Source organism: Macaca thibetana, chromosome 3, assembly GCF_024542745.1.
Source record: "Macaca thibetana thibetana isolate TM-01 chromosome 3, ASM2454274v1, whole genome shotgun sequence".
NCBI lineage: Eukaryota > Metazoa > Chordata > Mammalia > Primates > Cercopithecidae > Macaca > Macaca thibetana.
The window spans coordinates 19,094,738-19,110,570 of record NC_065580.1 but is presented as its reverse complement, the minus strand read 5'-3'; the positions used below and the strand labels follow the sequence as shown (position 1 = coordinate 19,110,570).

Below are 15,833 nucleotides of genomic sequence, written 5' to 3'. Positions count from 1 at the left end.
CTGGCACAAAAATGGCTCACTGCAGCCTCAAACTCCTGGGCTCAAGTGATCCTCCTATCCCAGCCTTCCAAGTAGCTGGGACTATAGGTGTGTGCCACCACATCGGGCTAATTTTTTTTTTTTTTTTTTTGAGACGGGATCTTGCTTCATCGTCCTGGCTGGAGTGCAGTGACACAGTCTTGGTTCACTACAACTTCCACTTCCTGGGTTCAAGCAATTCTTATGCCTCAACCTCTTGAGTAGCTGGGATTACAAGCACGCACCACCATGCCCGGTTAATTTTTGTAATTTTTTGTTTGTTTGTTTTTAGTAGAGATGAGGTTTCACCATGTTGGCCAGGCTGACCTCAAACTCCTGACCTCAAGTGATCGACCTGCCTCGGCTTCCCGAAGAGCTGGAATTACAGGCATGAGCCACCACAACGAGGCTCACTCAGCTAATTTTTTTTATGCTTTGTAGAGATGAGGGTCTTGCTGTGTTGCCCAGGCTGGTCTCAAAATCCTGGGCTCAAACAATTGTCCTACCATCGCCTTCCAAAGTGCTAGTTTTATGGGCATGGGACACCACACCTAGACCACCAGAAATGTATTGTTTCACAGTTCTGGGCCAGAAGCCTGAAATTGAGGTGTCTGCAGGGCTATATATATATAGGGGAGAAATCTATAGGGGAGAATCCTTCCTTGCGTCTTCCTAGTTTCTAGTGGTTTGCTGATTATCTTTGACATTCCTTGGCTTGCAGTGGCCTGACACGTCTCCCTGCTTTCATAGTCACTCAGCACTTTCCTGTGAATCTCTGTCTTCACATGGCCATCTTCTCATAAGGACACCAGTCATACTGGATTGAGGGGCCTCTGTACTTCAGTATGACTTTATTTTATTTATTTATTTTTTTGAGACAGAGTCTCACTCTGTCACCTAGGCTGGAGTGCAGTGGTGCAATCTTGGCTCACTGCAACCTCCTCCTCCCAGGTTCAAGAGATTCTCTTACCTTAGCCTCCCGAGTTGCTAGGATTACAAGCATAGAACACTACACCTGGTTAATTTTTTGCATTTTTAGTGAGATGGGGTTTCACCATGTTGGCTAGGCTGGTCTTGAGCTCCTGGCCTCAAGTGATCTGCCTGCCTCAGCCTCCCAAAGTGCTGGGATTACAGGCGTCAGCTGCCATGCCCAGCCTATATGACTTCATCTTAACCAATTACATTTGCAGTGACCCTATTTCCAAGTAAGGTCACATTCTGAGATTAGGACTTCTGAAGGTTAGAACTTCAACTTAGCTTTTTGATGGTGATACAATTCAACCCATTACACCTGGGGTTCATGGATTTTGGGTTAAGAACGTGTTGAGACAGTCTGAGGGCAGCCGGGGGACCCTGAGACCAGAGGGTATGAAACCAGAGTACAGAGAAGGAAGTGGTAGCAAGACAAATGGAACCCATTTTGCTATTTCGCCCATAAATTTGGTGGCAATGATCTCTCCCTGCAGATCTGGGTGCAGGGACTTGAGTTACTGATGGCAATGTTTGGCCAGTTTCCAGTTGAAGATGCTCAAGTTCCAGATTAGAGTCGAGGCTACAAAGGGAAGTTTGTGGTGGTGTCCAGGACACTCTCTGCTGACGCCATATGTTTGAAAATGTCTGAATTTTGTGCATAGACACACTAGCAGTATTTTCATAAGTGGAGTTACATAATTAGGGCATGGACTTGCATAATAATTAGCATGTGTAATTAGGCACAGACTTCTTGTCCTTTAGACAATCAAGACATCTAATTACAAAATTAAGATGTAATTATGTGGTCCAAGGTCTACGTCTTTTTTTCTACCCATTAGAGATTACATTTAGAAAATAATTCAAAAAAAGTTGATGAAGAAATGAACATAGACAGTGATTTGAGGATGTTAAAGAAAGTGGTAAGTGGGCTGGTAAGTTGCCTTTGGTCCTTCCTCTCAGTTGTAAGGGGAATTATTTAAAACATTATAGTCCACTTGAAAGAATAACTTTTACCAACTGTGCTGTCAACCTTCGGTACTCACACTAATGAAGAGGAGTGTTGGTATGACTAATCCATGGCGTTCACGCGTGGCTCTTGAGTGTGGTTTGTAATCACACTTGAACATGGACCTAAATGTGATGTACTGGGAAGTCATTCAAACCTATTAATGGAGCCATCCGGTAGAAATCTTAGGACAGCTTGGGATAGAGGACATCCTGCCTTCCTGTTCTGCCCTGATTCTCCTTTGTGACCACTTTAAAAATCGACTCATTGGCCAGGTGTAGTGGCTTATGCCTTGAATCCCAGCACTTTGGGAGGCCAAGGCAGGGGGATCGCTTGAGGCCAGGAGTTAAGACCAACCTGGGCAATATAGAGAGACCCTGTCTCTACAAAGAATCTGAAATACTAGTTGAGAGTGGTGGCACATACCTGTAGTCCCAGCTACTTGGGAGGTTGAGGCAGGAGAATCACTTGAGCCCAGGAGTTTTAGGCTGCAGTGAGCCTCCACTGCACTCCAGCCTGGGTGACAGAAAGACACCCTGTCTCTAAAGAAATAAATAGCACACTGTTCAGAATAATGCAAACCAGCGCTTAAGCTGTGTTTCCTTTCCCTGAATATTTGAGTATTTTTATTTTAAGTACTCCTTATTGACTGCAGGTGGGAAAGATCAAAGACTATAGCAAATACTCTGTCCTTCAAAAAAGAGTGATTCTTATAGCAGTAATAGTTGAGTTTCAATACACACAGAAAGCTAGATTGTGCTGATAGTCTCCATGTTTTTCCTTGCCCTTAAATTGTGATTTGACTGATCTCTGCGTGATGCTAAACAACCAGTTTGACTCATTAATTTTGCTGAACTAACTGAACTTTTGACCTAATTGGCTGCTGGTTAAGGATCAGAGCCATATGTGCAGGTTTTTCTAAGCCAGTTCTGACTTTAACTGTGTTATCCCTCTGTTCCTATAAACTGTTGAAATACCGTAGTAATTCCCATGTTTTGACAACCACACGCTCTTCTCAGACTGCCGCTTTCTCCTGGAAAGTGGCACAGAAATCTGTCGGACCACGCTTCCTGATTTTTGGTTAAGAAAATATGCTTCCCATATGGTTGCAAGCCGAGAAAACAAAGACTTAAAGAGGTTGTAAGCAGTTGGTGATAGGTCTTCTCCTCCTGGCGCCTTCCCTCCGTTCCTATTTTTCATATTCTCTATAAGGCCAGGGAATGTGGTGAGGGACAAATTATGTGGGTGGCAGGGAGGGGTTAGTCTTGACCATGAAAGTACCCACATTTTCACAGGGAGCTTTTGCCATTCTTAGTTTTTTTTTTTTTTTTTTTTTTACCTTGCCTTCTGAGCAATTGCTCATGATAGATTTAGAGGCAAAGGAAAGGAACTGGAGAGAGGGACATTTTTAAAACAATTTATTAAGAGGAATTCTAGATCAGAGATGGGCAGTTGGACTACATCGTCTCTAAGGCATCTCCGGCTCAGAGGTTTCAGGATTCCTTGATTTCCAGCTGGTCACTCAACAGGAGGTTGACTGGACTCCTATTCTACTCACTCAACTCTGGGCCTCTAATTTTTCGTTTCTTAAATGTGGTGACTGGAAACCTATTCTTTTGCCTTTACTTCCAGAGATCTCAGTACTTCCAGTTCCTAACAGAGCCTAAAGCATGAATGCAACTTCATCTCTCAGCTTTTGAAATCCGCTTTTCCCTCCAGGTACTCCACGTCAGCATTCTCAAGACTGGAGAAGTTAGGCCTCAGACATCCCAAGCCTTCTCCTTTTATTGGAAATTTGATGTTTTTCCGCCAGGTAAGAGCTGTCTTCCATTGGCATCCATCATAAAATATGCTAAGGGCCGGGCATGGTGGCTCATGCCTGTAATCCCAGCACTTTGGGAGACCAAGGTGTGTGGATCACCTGAGGTCAGGAGTTCGAGACCAGCCTGACCAACATGGTGAAACCCCGTCTCTACTAAATACAAAAAATTAGCTGGGCCTGGTGGCACATGCCTGTAATCCCAGCTACTTGGGAGGCTGAGGCAGGAGAATCACTTGAACCCGGGAGGTGGAGGTTGCAATGAGCCGAGATTGCCCCATTGTACTTTAGCCTAGGCAACAAGAGCGAAAATCCATCTCAAAAAATAAAATAAAATAAAATAAAATATGCTGAGCCCAGGACAGGCTTTCTGCATGAAACGTTGGTCTTGTCCAGGTCCCCACACCTCGAGTGGTAAAGGTATTCTGTGATGCCATGATCCCTCCTCTACTAATATGAATTTTTATGTGATGGCAAGAATCTATTTCTTACCACTATCAATATGTATTGAGTCCTGTCATCCATTCACTTACCCATTTCCCCCAAATACCATGTATTGAGTGTCTAAATACACAGACCCTAGAGTGTAGAAGAAGAGATTACTTGTGGCCTCAAGCACACCGTCAAATGATGGCGTGCAACACCAGATGAGATACACCCTAGCACTAGATAGGGTAGTATAGACGGTAGCTGTGGTCTTCTGTCAGAGGAGAGGGTGATCTGTCAGGGCTACAATCATCCTAGGGAACTTCCTGAAGAAGGAGGTCCTTCAGGGGCTGCGGACATAGAGACGAGGATACACACACCAGGTGGGCGGCACCATATATGTGAGTGCACCAACATAAGAATGACAGCTCAGGTTGACCAGCAGCCTGGACTAACTAGAGGCCAAATGTTAGGGTGCACTGGGCAGTGTAGTTGGGTGAGAGAAAGGGGGACTAGATGCTTACAGGATAGGAAGGCAAGTGAAGAACTATTTGTGTGTTAACATTTTTGAGAAGGAGAGGGACTTTGAAATGGACTACACTCTGCAGGGAAGAAGAATATAGGTTAGTGCTGTAGAACCCAAATGTTGCTGAATCCCAGGGGTGAAGCCACGATGGCTCGGACTAGGAGGTGATAAGAGTGAAAAGAGATGGATAATTGGGAGCAAAATGAAGAACTCTTGTGACAAATTAGTGTAGAGAATTCAAGGCAAAGTGAGTGAAACGTAAGTCTAAGCTTTGAGCCAGGGGAACGGGGAGAATGGCCGTGGGTTGACGGAAATAAAACGTTGCGCAGGGGAGTGGTTCAGGGAGAAGATAAGTTTTTGCCAGAGTGACATGCCAGTGGAAATGGCCAGCAGACATTTGTAGATATAGGTCAGGACTTTATGGTCTACGGTTATTTTTTCTCACATTCGGTTTTCTCAGAAGCCAGATGGCTTATTCAGATAAGTCACGGGGACACTGACTCCAGACCGAACACCAGGAGCCAGAAGACCCTGCATGGGAAGAACCACCAAGCCAAACAAAGGCAGGAAGACTCCATTTGGGACAATGCTGATAATATCTCTTCAACATCTCTAGAATTTCCCCATCCCTACCTCCGGAAAGGCTGGTCCTTGGCACTAGATAGAAAAGAAAGCTGCTCTTTCTGTCGTTTTCTGCTCCCACCTTCCTAATTATTTCTTTTCCATTCCTTTCTGTGTCCATCACCTTTTCCATGATTTGTCATTGTTGTTTCTGTCTTTCTAGTGTTTTTAAACACCTTCTCCTCTCATCTCTCTCTCTGGGGTGGGCAGTTCACAACTTTTAAGCTCACAAACAACAATCTCAATGAGGCTTCCTGTTAGCCCCTTGAAACAAGTGTGAAGAAATTTTAAAGTGTCAAGATAGAACAACAAACCAGATCGGAAAGCTAAAGAAAATGCATTTCACACATTTCTGGGGGGAAACGATCAGTTGTATTCCGCGGAGTAATTAATTTGGTATTAACATTCTGAGGAAAACAGCGTAGCTGTCGATGTGAGGAGAACGCTATGCTCCCGCCTCTGGAGAGCCTCCACATATGCTCCTTTGCAGCCCGCCATCCTCACAGCTACAAGCCCTGCCAAGTTCTTTCTAGAACATAGTAATTTCGGTGACTATTTTTATATTCATATATGCTTTCCTTGATGTATGGCAAGCTTACACTGCAGAATTCAGTAGATTTAGTGGGAAAGGCATGTGTTTCAATGCAGGACATCCACACTTCTAACCCCTAACTTTCCACCTTCATTCCACCCCTTATGTATCTGCCACATACTCCTTTCTCACAACACAAATCTACCATTTGCCACCCCCCACCCCCACCCCAACTCATGAGTATTTTCAGGTCTAGTCCATTCCCACCACACAATGGATCTAGCATTTTCCACCCCTCCTTCAACCCAGCTACACTTCTTTCCCATTATAAAATGTGTCTAGCCAGGCACGGTGGCTCACACCTGTAATCCCAGCACTTTGGGAGGCCAAGGCAGGCAGATGACCTGAGGTCAGGAGTTCCAGACCAGCCTGGCCAACATGGTGAAATCCTGTCTCTACTAAAAGTACAAAAATTAGCCGTGTGTGGTGACACATGCCTGTAATCCCAGCTACTCAGGAGGCTGAGGCAGGAGAATCGCTTGAACCCGGGAGGTGGAGGTTGCAGTGAGCTGAGATCACACCACTGCACTCCAGCCTGGGTGGCAGAGCAAAACTCTGTCTCAAAAAAAAAAAAAAAAAAAAGTGTCTAGCATTTTGTCTTATATATCTCAAACATGTTGAATTTAATTAAAGTTTAACTTGAATGAATCATGATAATTCAGAATTTGTGACAATTTTGATAGACTCAGTAGAAGTTACATATAGTGGCAGTAAAAAGGGCCATATGATAATGCTAAATCAAATTTCAGAGGGCAATGTTATAGTTGAGAAAGCAAACTTTTTGAATATTTTAGCAGCAAGTATTCATAAGTAGTTTAAGAACTGGTGATCTCTCCTGTCCAAGACTTTTACATGGCCATTTTTTAAGCCGTTTGTTTATTACAATATTTCAAAGTACTTGAAAGCAATGTAACTTCCATTCTTTTTTATTGTTTCTGTAATTGTGTTCTTGCTGTTCCAGATTTTTTTCTGAATAAGTTTGAATAATTGGAATTTTGCTTAATCTTATTCTTACTATAGCGCTGTGTTTTCTTCAGGGTTTCTGGGAAAGCCAAATGGAGCTCAGAAAGCTGTATGGACCTCTGTGTGGGTAAGAAGGACACTCAACATTTCTATTATGTACGATATTTTGATTTTCACATGTTGAACTGATATGGAAGAAATGCCAAGATTAGGAATTTGTGTTTCTATTTTCCAAAGGGCCCACAAAGAGGGTGTCCTGCAGTACAGACAAGGCTTCTAGAGAAGACCCTGGGGTTGCCCATGGGGGAACTGTGCTGGCCCGAAAGAATACCACTTTCCAGGCTTTGCAGCCTTGCTGGGCCGGGCACATCATCATCTCCCCCTGCTGTGCTGAGGGTTGTTGCCATGGGATGTGGTGGCCCCCTTGCCTCAGAGCACAAACTGTCCAACTTGCCTTGATGGTGCGCAGCAGTTCATATCCCATGAGCGTATCTGAACCTTACTCAGACTCGGGTCCTTCAGCCCATGGGGAAAGTGTGCTGCCAGCAACATGACCGTGTAATTTATCACCCAGTCCAGTTCCCTTTTGAAAGTGAAAGGAAGTGCTATTAATAACTACCCCAGGATGACCGTGTCAACTAAGACTATCCCGGATATGCTGGGGCATATGGTCACCCTAGTTCTTGGCTGTGTAAAGTAATATAGCCCTTCTCTTTATTTTCCCTGAATTTCTCCTCTTTATGCTCCTTCGTTTCTAAAATTCCAGATTCTGGTGAGCAAACGCACATTCAGACCACTTACTCTATTCAAGATTTAACAGGCTTGAATTGCATTGATTCTCAACATGTGTCTTCCCACACTGAAGTCCTAATCATTTCAGTCGGTTTTCACACAGCTTCTCCTCAGCCACTGAGCGATTTTTTTTGCAGCTTTTCCTAGACCTCTGGGTCAGCGATCACTTTTGTAGGTGCATTAAAGTTCTCCTGTGTTGCTGACGTACATTCCAATGGGCTCCAGTGATTTGGGGGTCCTGTCTCCATAGGATTCGTGATGTCTGTTCTCCTGATACCATGTTTGAAAGGGATTGGCTTGTCCTCTTTAGGGAAATGGCCCCACCTAGGAGGGCCATAGTTTCGGTCAAGTTCTTCTACCTACTTTTTGGTTTGCTATGTGGCCCTGAAAAAGTAACAAATTAAGATGTTAAGATGCTCTCTGTATTAGTCATTGCTGCATAATAGACTACCCCAAAACTCAGTGACATAAGCAACAATTTATGATTTATCATGTGTCTAAGCGTCAGCTGGAGTTGGCTGGCCTAAGCTGCACTTGGCTGGTTGGCTCTGCTGGACTTCTGGGTCTATCTGCTGGGGAGGTTTCATGTGGGTCACCAAGGCTCTGCATGTCTCTCATCCTCCTTGGAAGTGTAAGCTCGGCTGGCAGGTTCTCACGGTAAAGGCAAAGACTCAGGAGAGGAAGGCTGATGGTGCAAGAACATGATACATTTCTGCTGCATCATTTCAGCTTATACCCTATTGGTCAAACCAAGTCACATGGCTAAACCCAAGATGTGGGTAGGAGAGCACTGTGGCCACTTTGAAGCCAAAGCAAGGCACCTGGCCCAGTCTGACACTCATGGAGCAGGGAGGTGTACTCCTCGGAAGGATGAGTGGGGAGGCAAGGCATGTCTTTAAATAACAAGCAGCCCTACTGCACTCCCTAAGATCTCTTTCAACTTGGCCTTCACTTACTTTTTAATTTTTACTTTTTAGTGCATAACTTCTTGCTTTAAGTGTGATAGGTGCTCGATAAAGGCTGAAGAGAGTGAACTGTCTACCTTTCTCTTACCGTTGTGTGGTTCTATTGCTTTTTTGTTTTGTTGTTGTTGTTGTTTTGTTGTTGTTGTTATTTGTTTGTTTTTGAGATGGAGTCTTGCTCTGTCGCCCAGGCTGGAGTGCAGTGGCGCTATCTCGGCTCACTGCAACCTCTGCCTCCTGAGCTCAAACGATGCTCCTGCCTCAGCCTCCCGGACAGTGGCCTCCTGCCACCATGCCTGGCTAATTTTTGTATTTTTAGTAGAGACGGGGTTTCGCCATGTTAGTCGGGTTAGTCTCAAACTCCTGACCTCAAGTGACCCGCCCATCTTGGCCTCCCAAAGTGCTGGGATTACAGCGTGAGCCCCCGCGCCTGGCCTATTGCTTTTTAAAGCTTCTCATTCCAGCTCTTTCTTTCCAACAGTCTCATTCTGCAGCTGACTTGGCAATGACTTAGAGACTGTCTCATGTGCTTCTGAGACACAGCACTGACTCAGAATGACGGTGCCTTCACCAGAATCAGAAAAAGTCCTGACTGAGTTTGAATTCTAGGAACCACTTTTCTTGAGTGCTTCTTGTACAGATATCCAAAGTAGAGCCTTTGGGTATTTAAAAATAATTTTTAAATGCCAGATGAAGAGTTTAAAGGGCACTGTATGAACCAGTTTTGTGTGTGTGTGTGTGTGTGTGTGTGTGAGAGAGAGAGAGAGAGAGAGAGAGAAGGAGAGAAAAAGAGAGAGAAGGAGAGAAAGAGAGAAAATGACAGGGAGAGAGAAAGAGAGAGAAAAGGAGACAGAAAGAGACAGAGAGAAAGAGAGAGAGAGAAGGAGAGAGAGAGAGAGAGGAGAGGTGGAGCGAACTGGTTTCCTTGACAACAGGATATCCAATCAACTTTTTCCTCCAACTTTAACTAAGTTAACACAATTTATCCTTTTCATTTCAAGAAAACCTAAATCATAGGGAATGATTTCAAATGAGGTTATAGAGATCAAAATTGCAGTATCATCTCCATCCTTTGTTCCCACTTCTAGTGAAAAGGAAAAAAGAAAGGTGATGGCATAATTTCTTCCTATAAAGCTATCAACTTTCCTCCTTTGGAAAAAAAAGATGAGCCATAAAACGCTGACTTCTTTTTAAATGTGTCTACTCCCAGATTTAGAGGCAATATGGTGGCGGTGTAAAAATGAAAGGGTTGAACCAGTCTAAGTTGAATGTCTTTTCTAACTCTAAATGTTATTTTCTTACTGCTTAAATTTTAGCAACGTAGTTTCACTGATTGGGAATGGACTATGCTCAATGAACAACAAAGACTCTTCTTGCAGAGAACAATTTAATTTAAATTACATTAGTTTTTAGGCTACTTTTATTACCAGGAAATATAATCAATCCCAGCTTGATCCTCTTAAAAACTGAAATAATAGATTGATTCATCATTTGACAAGTGAAATGCCACATTACACTGTTGATGTCATGTAGAGATGCGTAGGGCCTTTAGATGACAGCTTGGCACTGAATGTTGGGAGAAAAATGGGCAGGGCAAATCTCACTGCTCTAGACTGGAAAGCCAAATATGATGACAATGTATACTTATTATCTGGTTGTCACCCTAGCAACTCAGAGTTTGAGGCTCAAAACTGGAAACTGACTCCTTGCTCTATCCCCTCCCCCACTCCCTGCCATGGGGACAATAGGGCTGGAGAAGGTTTCCATCAGGATGGACAGATAACATCGATGCTTATCGTTACCACCAACACTGCCACCACCACCACCATCACCACCACCATCATCAAGAACAAAATATCTTCACCAAGTGTCTACTTATGTAGCCTGCTTTGCCAGGTTCTGTGTAAATAAAACTACACACGGTGTCTCTGCCTTCTTTGAACTTGAATGTAAAGCAGGAGGACTGGTGTGGATACCTATACAACTATTAGTCGTGGGGTACCTGGTAAAAAACTCTCCTGAATTGCACAGCAGCCTGGCCACATACCACAAAGAAGGCAAGGCTTTATTGCTTTGGATAACCTTCATTGATTAATGATTACTTGTTATCTCCTTCAGGCTGAGAATGAGCCCCAAGTTGGATTTATATTCCCTCCCAAACTCTGTAAGAACAGAATCAACGTTATCATCATACATTGGTGATTGAATATGGTTTATATGCAATATATGTCAATATTGAATATAAACATATATTGATATATATTCAATATATCCTGTTTGGATAGAGATTATATTCCCTCCAATTTGTAGCTGGACTTTGTAACCCAGTAGATGATAAGCCTTATTAATTACTTATAGTTAAGTAAGAATAAATACTTACACAGCACCCTAAGTTTAGATCATTAGCAACTCCTAAAGGCCCCCATTCAAAGCTCCTTTTCCCTTTATTTCATTGTTGTGTGTGTGTGTGTGTGTGTGTGTGTGTGTGTGTATGTGCATTGTTTTGTTTTATTTTGATTTTTTGAGGCAGAATCTTGCTCTGTCATGCAGGCTGGAGTGCAGTGGCACGATCTCAGCTCACGGCAACCTCCACCTGCCAGGTTCAAGTGATTCTCTGGTGCCTCAGCCCATGAGGTTGCTGGGATTACAGGCATGTGCCACCATGCCCAGCAAATTTTTGTATTTTTGGTAGAGACAGGGCTTCACCATGTTGGCCAGGCTGGTCTCAAACTCCTGACCTCAAGTGATCCACCTGCCTCGGCCTCCGAAAATGTTGGAATTACAGGCATGAGTCAACATATCTAGCCTATTTGATTGTCTTTTAAATGTTTGCTCTATTGTTCTACTTTTACTTAGCCTCATCCCCGTTTCTTCTTCCCCCCACATCACTTTAGTTTTTATCTTGGCTCCCTCTTGTTGAACTTGACTTTCACACTTCCTGGCATCCATCACCTATGCCGCTCCATTTTGGTAAGTGGCACCTGCATCCCTGGATCTCTTCATGATGCTGGCCTTGTTGCATAACCTCATATACTCCCATCGGAGCATCACATTGTAGGTAGTAGGTAAGCATGAACTTTGTACAGAATTCATAAAGTACAAATGAATGTAAGAAAAAAGTACACTTGCTCCCACCCTAGGGCCCAGCTGCTCCTTCACAGAGGCAACCTCTGTTAAACATTTCTTTATAGTCAAATGGATCATATATAATACATGCTGTTCCTTACCTTGCTTTGTTCATTAATGGTATTTAGGAAATTGTCTCATTTTGCTTCATTCATTCCTGTTAAATTATGTAGTATTTTTAAGGATTTTCTTGTATGAATGTATCCTAATTTTTAAAACAAGTTCTCAATTGATAAACATCTCTTACTTTTACACTGAAATATCATTTCAGTGAAGATTTTCATATACACATCATAGATGTCTGGGGTTAGCATGCAAGATAAATTCCTAGAAATGGAATTATTAGGTCAAAGATGGTCTATGTTTTTAATTTTGATAAATATGACCAAATTGTTCTCTCTAGGGATTATATCAGTTTAGACTCCCATAAATATGCATATTTTCCTTCCATACTTGTCACTAAAATGTGTGGTCACAATTTTAAATCTGTACCATTTGATGGTATATTGCTGCAATTTCAAGGTGCATTTCTCTAATTATGAGCAAGTTTGAGTATCTTTTCCCATGTTTAAAATGCAGTGTATTTTGTTTTGTGAGGGATCGTTTGGCACTTCTCTGTTGGGTTATTGATCTTTTCCCGCTTTATTTGTAGAAGCTCTTTGCATATTAAAGAAAGTAGCCTTTTATATGCCTTAAATATTTTCTCCTCTTTATCATTGCCTTTGACTTTGCTTATTATGTATTTCTTCCAATCAGAAAACATTTGTTTCTGTGTTGTTGACTTTAATTGATTTTAGCAGTGTCTACATTTTGTATCTTACTCAGAAAGGTTTTCTCCACCAAGGATATTTTTTCATAAACTTCCATTTTTCTAGTTTTTTAAATTGTATTTTTAAAACATAGAATGTTTGACATATGAGGAATTTGTTTGGAAGATGGAGTTAGGGACACACCCTTTTTTTCCCCCCAGAGGGTAGAGTTCCATCTAAAAATTCATCCTTTTCCAATTGATTTGAAATGTCACTTTTATCATTTATTAATTCCTAGGTGTATTTCTGACTTCTCTGTTCTGTTGTACTGCTTAATCACAAGCCAGGGCTGCACTGAATATCCTTATCTGGATGTCACGCTTGTAGCTTCTTGTACCTAGCTGCGGTAGGGTGTTCTAAGAACATCTTTGTAATATCAAAGCCTGAAGCAATCTATCTCCCAAAGAACCTTAGGTCCCATACTGAAAAAAAAAATCAATTTAGCAAATAAATAAGCCTTTGGTATAAAGGGCCTGACACTTAGCTTCAAAGTTCATACCACAGGAGGGGGAGGTGTCTCATATGCCTCCAAGTTGGAGGTTTTTAGCACCATTTTTTAAATTTAATTAGCTAGCATGCATGAACTAATAGCACCTTGTCACCAGGCAGTGAGGAAGTTGAGAACTTTGGGATACATAAGGAAAAGCATGTGGCATCAGCAATCAAAATAACAAGGTCGTTTCAACACTTTTTAAAGCTCAGTTTCCATGGTGCCATCCATTAGGAGAGTTTGTGTTCCGGAAGTGACTAAGGTGTGAACACTTTTCATGTAATTGCTCTTAACCATCATGTTTATGTACTATTTAGATGGGGTTGAAGAACAGCATAGAGATGGTTTACTTTAATACTGGCAGATGGCTATGTCATCCACTGTGGGAGATTTCCTGGCCTACCACTATGGATCAAGAACCACAGGAGTTGAAGGGCTCTGAAAGACTCACCTGTTGGATGTGCTTGATCTTTGACTTAGACAATATGAGACATCTGAATTCACTGGGCTTGAAAATGTGGCTGAGGACAGGGTAGGGTGGAAACTATTGCTGATTTGTCCAAGAAAACACAAGTATTTATACTCAAATTGGGCAGCTGACACCTAGAGATAGCACTTGCTTTTAAACTGGACTGAGCTCAGTAGAATCGTAGATGTTGAAGAATGGTGGAAATTAAGCCACCGTTGCATAAGAGCATCCCAGACACTGATGCTAAGGAGTCAAACTTTAGGTTTTTGCAGCTGATATAAAGTGCAAGCCTCAGTATGAGGCTCATTTACTAAATGTTTGACCCAAAAATGTGGCTCAATTCTGAGAGGAATTGATGAAAATGAAAATATGCTATGATCGTTGAGAAAACACAATAGCCTTGAAACAGTGGAATTAAACACAGAAGTTCTGAATTATCCTAACATCTCTGGCCATGAGGCCAAACTGTGGGCAATATTTGGGTCCCCTAGCTTGGTGAAAGCTGGCTTTCATGAAAGCATGGAAAGCAAAGTTGTGCATTGCAGTTCCCAATAATGTGAATCTGAAAGCAAAATTCATGTGAGACCATCATGATGGTCTGTAGGTCATAATTATTGAGCATCATTCAGTGAGTGAAATATCAATATTCTCACTGGTCAAAATAGCTTAATCATGAACACTAAGCCTGTAAGAACACATTTTTTAAATGACTGGAATTCACTACACTGCATTATTGCATTTTAGGGGGCCATTATTCTCTAAAAGTGAATGCCCCGACTTAGTGTGCTGATGTTTTAGGAGGCCTTGGAGAATAGGAGGAAAGTTGTCCACAGGATGGCTATCACCAAGCCAAGCACTCTGCCCAATAGGTGGAATTATCAAAGGAACAATTGTCCAAAGATAAGTGGCTTAGACCAAAGAGATGGAGGAATTTGATTTGAGTACCACTTTTCTTGAATGAACCATTCATAGATTCTTCACACTTACCTGCTACCAACATGATCTCGTTATACCAAATAGTGTATTGCTACAAAGCTTCCGTGCTTTCTTATGATTTAAGACCACCTTCTTTCCTAGTCTTGATCCAAAGACCCTTCTGAAGTTTATCTAATTTTCTGGACTTCTGACTTCTTGTTTCAGCCCATTTATTTTATACCAGTTCATTTCCCCTATCCTCTTTTTTTTTTTTTTTTTTTTACGGGGTCTCACTCTGTTGCCCAGGCTGGAGTGCAGTGGCGTGATCTCGGCTCACTGCAAGCTCCGCCTCAGTCTCCAGAGTAGCTGGGACTACAGGCGCCCACCAGCACACCAGGAGAATTTTTTGTATTTTTAGAGGAGATGGGATTTCACCGTGTTAGCCAGGCCCTCCATCCTCTTTCTATAACAGCATGTGGGTGATGGTTGTTGCATATTTTAATGACTACTGCTGTCCAAGTCTTTGTGACCCACTCTCACAAAGATCAAGAACCTGTATTAATTCCCTCTTCTTTGGGTAGAAACATCCAACAGGGCATGATAGCTTACAATAGAAATCTGCAGTTAAAATCCCAGCTTCAACTTACTTTCTCTCTACTGCTTGTTACCTTTCACTTCCCCTCTCCAGCTTTAGTTCTCTTAGATGTAAAAGGTGGGATTTGGACTAAGTCGGTGACTTTGACACTGTTTAATCACGAGCCTCAGTAAATAATATATTAACCACATTGTTATCTAATACACACACATACACTTGAAATAAAAGTTTTACAGAAGAATACCTTATTCACAGTATAAGAACCACTTTGTTCTATTCTATTGTATTGTATTCTATCCGTAAAAAACAAAACATTTACAAGCTGGTCACAGCCCATTAAATTGATTTCATGACCACTAGTGAGTCAGAATCAGCAATCTGAGAAGCAAAGGGCCAGATGATATCTGAAGTCCTTTCCAGTCATAAACTGGATGACAACAAGCCAATGACACAGTCCCTATCAGTGTGCATCAGAAAATTGTTAGAGGCCCTTGTGTTTGCCTCTTTGTTGTTTAAGATTCTGAGAAACCTCTTACAAAATCACTACAAGCCCGCTGTTCGCCGCTGAAGCCGAATTCCAGCGGAAGCACTCCTCCTGCAGAGACCAGGCTCCCGCACCGGACTGTGGGCCCAGGCTGGGCACCTCCCACCCTATGGCACCTTCTTATTCTTTAAAATCACAAGTTCAACTATTATTGAAATTATTTCCAAGCCTTAACTCGGAATCATGCT

General features: G+C 42.3%; 2 protein-coding genes across 17 annotated transcripts in view; both read left to right on the top strand.

Moving 5' to 3' along the window:
- Positions 1–15,833, top strand: part of NDUFB2 (NADH:ubiquinone oxidoreductase subunit B2) — a 1,166,996-nt gene that overhangs the window by 327,144 nt on the left and 824,019 nt on the right. The window contains exon 1 of one of the 15 annotated variants that reach the window (XM_050782332.1): positions 5,744–5,748. The exons of the other annotated variants lie outside the window; for them this stretch is intronic. The gene's annotated coding sequence lies outside the window, so the exon portion shown is untranslated. Of the gene's footprint in view, positions 1–5,743; positions 5,749–15,833 lie in introns of those variants that run through there. 15 annotated transcript variants of the gene reach the window in all.
- TBXAS1 (thromboxane A synthase 1) overlaps positions 1–15,833 on the top strand; it is a 195,609-nt gene that overhangs the window by 39,497 nt on the left and 140,279 nt on the right. For both annotated transcript variants that reach the window (XM_050782249.1, XM_050782248.1), the window contains exons 2-3: positions 3,716–3,809; positions 7,018–7,070. In XM_050782249.1, the coding sequence (XP_050638206.1) occupies positions 3,716–3,809; positions 7,018–7,070 (147 nt within the window). The remainder of the gene's footprint in view (positions 1–3,715; positions 3,810–7,017; positions 7,071–15,833) is intronic.